Here is an 11,063-nt window from a genome sequence, read left to right on the forward strand (position 1 = left end):
ATTCACTTTTTAGCCCGTAAATACATTTTATGTGTATTTGGAGTGTCTAGGAATACAGAAAAGTTTTATGTAGTCTCTCCAAGTGCTGCGTAGATATCTTTATTTTCTGATTGGGTCATATTTTTCAAGCCTTTTCAGTCTTTTTTAAACAATTATGTCACAGTATTTGTTGCAGAACTGTTAAACAAGATTATGGACATTCTGCTTATCAATTTCACAAAGCTGCCACATTTATTTGTAGTCCAAGCTACAAAGGACAAAGCACTTCACAAGCAAGGATGCTTGTGAAGTGTGCATCATTTAGATTTAAAGAGACAGCACCAAAACAAGTTGCTGTCAGATAAACCTCAGAATAGGGGTAAAAAGGGGGGATGTGGTGGTAAATTGATGAGGAATTTAGACCAATACATTGCAGTTCCACTTTATATAGGACTACAACTGAATGATTTCAATATAAAAAGGAAGAAGTTAATGATATGTCCCCTTTAAAAGTGTTTACAGCCCTATATATGCACACAATAGCTACACCCACTCTGTCCTAATACTATTTGCATTATCAATATTATAGTTTAACAAATGTCTTATATTAAAATTGGAAACTGTAGTACACAATAGCTCTCAATTATTAAACAGCAGATCCTGCACAATCTCAGTCGAAGACTAATTTAAGGCTCAAATCAATGATGAAAAACAAAGCTGCATTGTTTTTTATCTTATTGTATTTACAACATAGTAACACATTACAAACACTGAGTAATTTCTATGCGTAATACCAAAGAAGTGCCCACAGCAGGCATTGTCTGACAAGATGTGCACAACACAAATCATACACACATTCTTCAGAAGCTTCATTTGCACAGAGTGGGGTGGGGGTTGCTATTAATATTCCACAGGAATCAACAAAAGGAAGTCCATGATGGACTACAAATGATTCAGTACATGCCTGTGTAATTCACACATACCTAAACATATAGCTTACATTCTAAGAGATAAACAGGCATCTCTATCAGGCCAGCTTCACACCAGCTGCACAGCCTGTGCGTTCCTTTTGCATTGCAGAGATGCTAACTCATAACTGCTGGTTGGTTCAACCTGCAGACTTTTCTGCAGAAGTCCAGTTGTGGTGAGACATGACAACCAAAAGATACTAGTGAAGAAGAAAACTGCTATAAGTAATCTTTGCAACTAGAAATTGCAAAGATTACATCATAGCTGGTAATCATTTTTATTTGCATCATTATTGACATCTAGGCTTTGGCAATAGGAATCTGTAAAGGCAATGCCATGGAGCTGGTGAGAAGGTATACTATGGTTACTACCACAGTTAAATAAAGAAAAACACAATGAGATAACAAATAATGCTTTTGCTTTTTACAATGCCTCTTCTAACAACCACTGCTCTGCAGTGTTGTCTGCAGTGGAAAAGCCTCGGGCCACACCACATTTCTTTATCTTTTGTTTTTAAGCAGAAAATCTGTCAGATCTTTCCATTTTGGCTCCAATTGTCAGAGGATTGTTTTGTTTTTAAAGCCCCATTGCATAGCTTTTTTGGGGGGAAGCTCATTTAAGAGCCATCTATCGTACATAACCCATTCTAAGCAGCTTGTCACAAAATGTTACATTTTTTTAATGCTAGAAATAGCTCAATTTGATGGTGATAAAATAGTACCAAATATGTGATTTCTGGCAAGGCAATCCAATCAAAAGTACAGCTTCAAAAACGTAATCAGAAACCCAGAATTGTCCCTGAGGACTACGTCAAAATAAAAACAACCAACAAGGAAGTAATAGCACTTTTACAGGAAATGCTAGTTCAAAAAAAATTTGTACCTCAAGCCATTATTGCAGCATCGGTCAAATTAACATTCCCAGAATAGCATTGTGACAGTCTTTGCAAAGATAATTCATCCATAGACAGATGGAAGACCTAGAGCATATGAAGCAATCTTATTTCCTGTTGCAAGAGTCACTCTCTACAAAGCCTAAAGAGTGGCCATTTGTAAAGCTTTAAACTTTAAAAAGGGTAAATGTGAGAATTACAAGCTGCAAGTTTTATTATGATGTCACAACAGCTGCTTCCACCTTATAGACTGTGATGTAGATTCTGCTGAATCAGGGCACCGTGTCTCTTTCATGTCATGCCTGGAGCGCTCTGCGAGTTTCGTCTGCAAGGCTACCAGCAAATGAGCAACGACTTTAACCCCAGTACAGCTTCCGCAGATAACAATCTCTCTGAGGTAAACGTTAGCCGTATTCAGAGGCAGGGGGTCCCGTCACCAGTTTGCTGTACCCTGACAAGGCCCCCAGGTCTATGTACAGCGAGCCTTTCCTCCTGATGTGACCAGAGTCTTCAGAGTAAAGAGACGATTCTGCAGAGGAGAAAAGTGAGCTGATGTTACAATCCAGTGAGTTTCTTATAACAAATCCTCATTTTGAGCTCAGCTCCAAAGGGCATACCCTGCGTGGTGTCTGGGTGTTGGCTTTGCTGCCGCAGCAACATGTGGGTGGCCTCCTCCATGGCCGAGTCAAGGCTCCAGCAACGCGGCTGGTCCTCCCTGGGAGGATTCAGGGCCTCGTCCTTCAGCAGCTCGGACGCAGAGCTCCGCAGGGCAGGGTTCCTCTCCAAGGCCCGCTCCAAAAACGATCGCATGGAAGCGCTGCAGTCCTCCGGTATGTCCTCCAGAGGCGGGGCCTGCTTGTGGATCTGTTGGCATACACAGACGACAGGTGATATCTAATTTAACTACAGAGAGAGAGAGAGAGAGAGAGAGAGAGAGAGAGAGAGAGAGAGAGAGAGAGAGAGACGCAAACTATAGAGACAATTAGAGCACAAATGTTCTGAAGAACTGCGTCAAACAAAGCAACTTGTTTGACGGGTTGGGGCAATGCAAAAGGAGAACAATGAGCTACACTCAAACTCAGACTGTAGAAGTGACTCTAACCAATGCTTCTCCATGACGAGGTTTATGGGGAAGTGAGTAACAAAGAAAAAATTATAATCTGGTAACCGTTTAAGAAACAGAACCATGTAATGGAACACTATTAAAAGAAGCGGAAAAGCCAGGAAGCAGAAGTGTTGTTGACTCATTAAATGTGCTAAAAAGGTCAAACTCATCTTATCTCCTCACAATCTAGACGGTGGAGGACCCAAAATAAGTCAAGGAAAGTGATGTCACATTTTTAAATGTAGTAAATGCTATCTCCCTCTCTCTCAAGGCATTTCATTATGTCTTGATAAATTGCATGTCTGTGTTCCATGTGTGAATTCTGGGCCTCACCAAATTCTTTACTACGGTTACATAATGACAGTAAAGACTCCTGTTACTTGATTCCTGTCGACTGTAGCTTTACATTGCTGCAACACTGAAATAACCAGTGATAGCAAAAAATGGGTTCCTAGCATTAATATTTCTTAGCAATCAATCTTAGTGTCCTACTTAGACAATCCACTGTGTCTAGCAGCTACATGGGAGTCTGTCTGCCATCTTGGTGTCTTGGTCTAACCACACGCCTTAAGCTGTTTTTGTCTGTAAATCTGACACAATAAGGCAGATGGGCATGTCTTGTATTTTGATGGGGGAAAATAACCCAAAGCAAGGAGATCATAAGAGTACACCTTTAAAGCATAGGGTTAGAGTAATGAGAGGATTAGGCTGTTTTTTTGTTTTTACAAATGTCCAAATCTAGAACAATGCTGAAACAGAAACTGTTTCATAGATGATGATAAGATAATACTGTCTGCTTTTCATCTCTGTTAAGGACTTATTGCACATAATGTTGGACATCCAGTCCACTGTTGAATGACCAACATTTAGGTTAAAGTATGCTCAGAGGACAGCAGATTCTGATGGCATTAGATTTTATCTAAATGGTGATAAGTCCTTCATAAAGGAAAGCATAAGCCTGCACCACAGTCCTTTATGAGTAAATTCAGCTGTTAAAATATGTGAAAATTAACTCAACCTGCTGATTCTGGAAATAAAAGCCTTCTTCACTAAGCATGATAATTACCTGCAATTATTTTCTCCAGAATATATTAAAGAATACTCAGAGACAATCTGGTCTTTTCAACGCGATACAGGATGATACGACATGTAGGGGTGCCCTCGCCATTGGTTTCACCACTGAGCTATAGTTTCACCTTTGCATGACACATGCAGCACAACCACAAAACACGTCCACCTGGCCTCAAGCAACCCCCACTGACCTCCATCAAGTGCTAGGTTTCTCGTTTAATACATAAACAAAGCATCTTCTGGGTTTAGTCATCTTCACTCACTGTTTTGACTAACTGTCAGATGATCTAGTAGCTGCCTGATCTGTCCACTTTTGCCCTCTGGTGCCTTTTCTGGATGTCTGTAGTACCTTTTATTTAACACCAAACTGTTTGGTGTTTCGTCATGACTCAGATAAAGCACACAAGCCTAAAAGATGTGTTGGTCTGGCCCTAAAGTTGTTTCTTCAGTATTTCAAGTGTTCCTGGAGTCTTTACCGCTCACAACATCTATGTCCCTCTCTATGCACCTTGGAAGTAGGCGGAGTTGTACATGAAACATTTGGATGTCTGCCTGTAGCTCCTTTCAAATCGGATCATTTACGTACCCACTGAGTTACAAACTTTGGCCAAACTTTGTATTTATATTTGCAGGACTTTGTATTTGTTGCTGATTACATAACAAACATGGGGGAAAAAATAGCCGTGAATACTCACAATGTAGAGGTAAGACGGGTAGGCAGTGCGAGGGTACCTCCTGACCCAGGGAGGACTCGCAGTCTGCATATGGATTATGGTGGTACCCAGGCTGTAGATGTCCGTCTTGGTGTTATGTCCTCGACACAAAACCAGTTCTGGACTCATATACATCTGTTGGAAAGAATGTGAAAGCACTTAAAAACAACAACAACACATGTGGGCCGCTGACCCAAACGGCAGAACGGGAAGTGAGAGTAGTTCTACTTTTAGTGATCAGCTATCAAATTCAGATTATCACAGAGGCAGCAAACAGGAAGTGTCCTCTTACACAAGAAGGGGCTTTCTGCGACAGGCTAACCTTTAGGCCCACGCTCTGTGGGTATGTGTTTGTCAAGGTACGCGCAGTGCTGATGTTTGCTGGCCTTAGAGGGAAGAGCAAACACAGCGTCTAAAATCATCTTTGCTTCTTTTTTTTCTGGTGGGAATTCCAGCTTGCTCTCCCGTGTTAATGTGTGTCTGAGGAGCTTGGCATGTTCCCAGGCTATGTTTCTCTTATTATTGCCACTGGGTGTTTGCCCTGGGAGTTTCCGCAAGCCCAACCACGAGAACCTCAGGGTGCAGATGTGACCCGCAAACAGGCCAAAAACATTTTAAAAGCAGGGAGCTTGTGTTGTGGGCAAGACGACCTATGAGAAATCACTTGGATTCTTTCCTAAAAGCTCCCGCGGATGAAAGCAGAGCCTCTTGGATAGACGCAAACTGTTATTAGACGCTGTGAGGTCAGAGAGTGCAGCAGTTGCTCTGCTGGCAGTCACTGATCCAGAGCTTTCGGTCTTTAGAAGAACTTCAGAAAGGACAGACAAGTGCTGACAAGTCTCTGAACTGATTAGTAAAAACTTGGGGGGGGAAGCGGGCCTGAGTCAGAAACAGGACGACTGCTGACTGCTCCATTAAACACAGACTCAAGTTTGATTTGAGGAAGCAGGAACAGAAACGCTGCGTTCACAAGAAGTCTTTGCTTGCAACCCTCTAAGGCCGAGTCAGACCTTCGTCTTGTTCTTGTTTCTTTCTTACCTCTGTTCCTCTGAGGTCTCTAGGGGTGTATATATCCTCTGTCATCTGCACCGTGAGACCAAAGTCCACCAGCACGGCCTTGTCCGACATCAGGACAATGTTACTGGCTGAGGGGAAAAACACAATGATTCAGAGAGGTTGTTGACACATTTTAGGCATTTCAGTTTCTGCTTTGCTCTGTCTCTCTTATTATTGCCAACTTTGCTATGCAGGATGGTGCTTGTGATCTTCCTACAGGCTTAAAATGTGTTTGTCCTGATTTAAAACGAGAAAGACGTCGGTTCTGTCAAAGGCATGCACAGAAGGAAATTAAGAGAGTAGGCCTGCAAAAGCTATTCGTTAAAACAAAAAGGACTCCTTTCTACAAAACCCCTCCTCGAGAGATCATGACACGGTCTGATCATTAGCAAGAAAGTGCCCCATACCACAGGGACATGCCAGAGGGACAGGCTGGTGGTAATCATAAGCCTGTTGCCTTTCTGGAGCTAAGGTCTGTGTGAGAGGAAGGCTGGAATTTCCACCCTCTGATCATTTAAGAGATGAGACTGACAAAGAGTGAGTAAAAAGCTTTGATTCTCGCTGCACCGTGTCCAGCTGTTGTTTGCTAGCTTTCATCACATTTATCTTTTTATCGTATACTCCAACATTTTTGTCGGTGCAACCGGGCGATCTTTGAAGATTTTCTAAAAAGATTTTGGAAGGCCATTTGTTTTCTTGTTGACTTGAATGGTTTCCTTTTTTCTGCTCGAGCTTGTCTGACATTTAACTTTCCAGTGAAGGAAAGATATTAGCTCCTTCACGTCATTTCCTTTATCGTTTCCTGGTCCTTTCTTGAGCAGCATGAACAGGCTTGTGCAGTTTAGCACGTTCACCCACAGAAGCACAAAAAAAAAAAAAAAGGCATGCGTTTCCTCTGTCTCTTACGTTTGATGTCGTGGTGGATGACATTGTGTGAGTGCAGGTACTCCAGCCCTCGCAGGACCTGCTTGGCCACCCAGATGATCTCAAACTCCCTCATGGGTCCGCAGCTGTCCAGCTTCTCCAGCACCGAACCACCTTCCCCTGCTTCCATGAACAGGTGGACGCTCTGGTCCCAGAGCACGGCGCCGTACAGCTCCGCGATGTTCTCATGCCGGAACCGGGCCTGGAACTCCACATCAGCTGCTTTAAAATTCTCAATGGGGATCTGTGAGGAAGAAGATGAAATGCACAATAAAAAGTATTAGCAGAAGTGGACTTATTTGCTCAATATAGGAAATCATATGCGTTTTCCTCTATTTGGAAAAAAATATATAAGAAATATATAGGAAAAAAACAATGTTTTGGTAAATAAGTTTATATGCATACATGCAATAACATGAAAAGGGATATAAAGCTAGAAGAGATCATGAAATAAAGTAAGAGCAAGTTTTTTGTAAAGTGCATTCTCTTTTGCAAACAGGGAATGCATTACTTGTAGATATACAGACATTACTGTGCTTAAAAAATGTCACGTATGATTAGAGAAAAATTGTACTTTCCATAGTAACATCATAATGATTTTATAAAAACCTGAGTTTTGATTGTGCTTTTGAGATGTCAAATGTAATGATTTAAATATGCTATTGTAATATATTTTGCTTTTCAAAAAGCTTTCACATTCGTTTTTTGTTGCCCTAAAAAGCAAATAAATTATCAACTGATTGATTAGTGTTGCATAGCGCAGTATTTACAGGATAAATTAGTTTGCATGTGTTTGTATCTAAAAAAGATACCAATTAACTAGTAAGTGATTTTTAGGTGCGCAGTGGAATCAATTCGCAGATTCAGGTTCATTCACAACTTTGTTTAATTTGAGTTTGCCAAGTAAGCAAAGCCAGCTCACACTGCAGTCATTTAGTATTTATTTCAAACAAAGAAATGTGCTCGCTACCCTAACCTTTTGTTACTAGGAAGTAAGCTAGGAAGGACGCCACACCAGGCCACTTAGCTTAGTTTAGCTTAGCTTAGCAATGAACATCAACTCTTAATGATGCATTCCATTTCTTCTCAAACGTCAGAGCTTCTGAGTTCCAAACCAAATAAATCTGGAACGTCCCAAGAACTCAAAACTTTAAATGTTCCCTACCAACCTGATCTCACAATCCAATATGGCTCACGCACCTAAGAAAAACACAAGCGTACTAATTATTAACACGTTCTCTTACATTGATTTTTACTCTTTAGTTTGTAATTCAGAACATAACTTTAAAATTCTGCCCCATTAAAGTTTCGAACAGAATTTCAGAGCACATTTCCAAAATAAGCCTCTAGTTTATGCTTTAAAAATTTTTTTGTTAAACAATATGCAGCTCATCATATGCTGAATGACAGGAATAGTGCTAGCTGCAGTAAAAAAAAGAAGTTAATTTTGATCAGTTCTATTTTTTAATAAATCAGTTGCTAATTATAGTATTATACAACTTTTAGTACTGAATGCATTGATATTGTGTTTGAATGCGACCTAATTCCATGCCATACTGTTGTCAGCTTGTGTTGCTAATAGTGCTTAGCCTGGTCACTGAGCACACAAAATAACTAATCCAATTCAACTTGCAACTAGAACACAGTGAAATTGATCATCATGCTCCGGTCTATGTTCCTACTTCAGAGACCAATAAAGCCCAGCATTATCCTACAGCGTTCTGCCCTGCATGCATGTCTGGCTCTAAGGACAGTCCTGACAGCTAACAAATCAACTTTTTGCACCCCAAAAAATCCAAAATAACAACTTAGTTGTTCCAAGCACATTTGCTGGGGAAAGAAAGTCTATTGCTGGATTGCATTTTATTTTTGCAAATTATGACAATAATTATGACTGTTATATCATCCTTGTTATGACTCAGATATCCAACATCCACTATAAACTGGTTCCAGGAAGCTTTTCCCGGCGTGTTCGTAGCAGTGTGTAAAGTCAACAAGACATTCTGATAACACTGACCTACGGCGGAAACATCTCCTTCCTGATTTGTCAATACTTTCCACGCATGTAAGAGTAAACACGTACACCACCCCCACAGATACACCTAGACGTCATAAGATCATCATAAGATGATGTCTGGTGAAAATTGTGCCATCTTCAAAAATTGTAAAAAAAAAAAAATTAATAAATCCAGAGCCACTGTGGGGAGTGGTGTTAAATATCCAGTCTTACATCAACCCTTGCCTGTTTTTTTGTGTGTTTTTGAAAGAGCACCACACTCTCTTCCTCTTTCAATTCAAGGGAAATCATAGCTGAGTTTTGCACACATGACCAGTCTTTATGCAACCCGAGGGTATATACACAGCTACACAAACAAGCTTGCACTTGGCTGAATAAACATCTGGCACTCAAAGAGCAAGGATTACAAGAAGTCAGGCCCAGGTTGAATGCCAGTAACCAGTCAGCTGGACTCACCAGTTTGCAGGCCATTCTCTTCCTGGTCGTAATGTCCTGAGCCAAGTGGACTTTCCCAAATGAGCCCTTAGGCACGAGGCCAGGGCCGGGATTCTTGTAGGTTAATTTCCATGGAAACAGAAGCACGTCCAAGTTGATCTGATAGCGGCCTTTTTTAACAGCCATGTACTTCTGCAAGGATAGAGAAAAAACAACATTAAAGCTCAGAAGGAAATAAAAACCAACGGGAAAAGACTAAAAACAAACGCAGCAACGCCTCACCTTGTTCAGGAGGACTCCTATCTCCTCAGGGAGGTGCTGCAGAGCTGCAGCCTGCATGTTGGACAGGAGGTTCACAAAGGAGAGGAGGTCTTGCACTGTCCCGTACCGAACATCGCCCACTCCATCACCATAGTCCTTCTGAGCCTTACCCGAACCCACCCCTTCCCCAATCTCCTCGTTCTCATCCATCTCCTCCTGGGAAAGCCCCTCTTCGTCAAAAGACAAGCCGGCCTCTTCCTCCTCTTCCTCAAGTTGATACAGTGTCTCTGCTGCGTTGATAATGTCCTCCACGTTCATGTGAGCCAACAGCAGTTCTAGTCCAGAGTCATATTTGTAATCCATCTTGGTTCTGCGTCCGTTCGTGCGTGATCTAAAAATCAAACATCAGGAGGTCTTTTTTTTTCCTGTTTTTTTTTTTTTTTTTTTTTTTTTGCAACTCAGTGATTAGGCAATTTTGGTCTGGCTGCAGATTGTACACTGGTGCTTTGATAGAGCCTGACTCAGAGGAGTGTTTTCCAGGCAAGAGAGCGGTTTCAGAGAAAAGCTGGGAAACTCCAGCAAAGCTCAGCGCTCCGCTTACAGACAGACGGCCAACAGGGAGGTGTAGAAAGGAATCAAAGTCATTACAGTGAAAGAAAGACAGAAAGAAAGAAAGAAAGAAAGAAAGAAAGAAAGAAAGAAAGAAAGAAAGAAAGAAAGAAAGAAAGAAAGGTACGACCAGTGACATTGTGAAAATACAGTTAAAGAACAGCTGCCAGTCGGATGTAGAAATTGTAACAATTTAATAATACATCTTGAGGCTCAGCATAGAGTATGAGACATGCCATAATAGCAGCAGGCTAACTACATCCAAACATGCAGCACTTACTTAAACTGTGTACCAGAAGGCAGGCGTCATTGCTGTCTCTCCGTTGCGCTCCTCCAGCCTCGGCTGCGTACCGACGTGCGGGCAGACCTTCTGACTGCTGTGTGACTGACTGCCTTCAGAAGGAAGTAAACAAAGGAAGTTATAGCGCGACTGCACGCAGGCGATGACGCTGGGTGGGAGGGTACTTTCTCTTTGTAGTTTTTGGTTGCTTTTTCCGTTTTTCAGAGATGGAAAGTCGAACGGCTTGTCTTTTTTTTTTTTTTTTTTTTTTTTTGCTCAGAGGATTTCTTTTTTGGCGAAGACTTACGTCAAGAAATAAGAGAGAGAGAGAGAGAGAGAGAGAGAGAGAGAGAGAGAGAGAGAGAGAGAGAGAGAGAGAGAGAGGGAGTCCTCTGCATTGGTTAGCGTTCATGCGAAATGTGTGAGAACTAATGGAGTAAATTCCTCTTCCACTTCAGGATTAAAAAATGTCACACAGATAGAAACATCTAACCTTTAATTTAAGTAGAATTAATGTGTTAACTGTATCAAAACTCGTTTCCATCCAACCATCAGCCATCCATCCATCCATCCATCCATCCATCCATCCATCCATCCATCCATTGTGTTCTCTTTATCTAAGATCAGATCATGGGGTAACAGAATGGATACTTTGACATCCCTCTCCTGAGTGATACTCTTTTAGCAAATTATGGTGGATACCAAAGTGTTCCCATGCTAGGAGGAATATATAATCCCCCTGTAGGTTCCTG

General features: G+C 41.4%; 1 protein-coding gene across 1 annotated transcript; it reads right to left on the bottom strand.

The window, feature by feature from the left end:
* Positions 1-2,108: 2,108 nt before the first annotated feature.
* On the bottom strand, positions 2,109-10,444 carry map3k8 (mitogen-activated protein kinase kinase kinase 8). The gene is made up of 8 exons (XM_012871188.3): positions 10,312-10,444; positions 9,444-9,813; positions 9,183-9,353; positions 6,692-6,953; positions 5,768-5,874; positions 4,712-4,864; positions 2,458-2,704; positions 2,109-2,369 (listed from the first exon to the last, which is right to left on the bottom strand). The coding sequence occupies exons 2-8, from the start codon at positions 9,783-9,785 to the stop codon at positions 2,245-2,247; spliced, it is 1,407 nt and encodes a 468-aa protein (XP_012726642.2). The 5' UTR covers positions 9,786-9,813; positions 10,312-10,444; the 3' UTR covers positions 2,109-2,244.
* Positions 10,445-11,063: the final 619 nt, after the last annotated feature.

The sequence above is a fragment of the Fundulus heteroclitus genome, chromosome 21 (genome assembly GCF_011125445.2).
Source record: "Fundulus heteroclitus isolate FHET01 chromosome 21, MU-UCD_Fhet_4.1, whole genome shotgun sequence".
Taxonomy (NCBI): Eukaryota; Metazoa; Chordata; class Actinopteri; order Cyprinodontiformes; family Fundulidae; genus Fundulus; species Fundulus heteroclitus.

Coding starts and splice junctions, on each gene's coding strand:
- map3k8 (XM_012871188.3), bottom strand. CDS start 9,785: ATGGATTACAAATATGACTCTGGACTAGAACTGCTGTTGGCTCACATG. Junction 9,354..9,443: donor TAGGAGTCCTCCTGAACAAG/GTGAGGCGTTGC, acceptor CTATCCTTGCAG/AAGTACATGGCTGTTAAAAA. Junction 6,954..9,182: donor AGAGAATGGCCTGCAAACTG/GTGAGTCCAGCT, acceptor TCTTCCTCACAG/ATCCCCATTGAGAATTTTAA.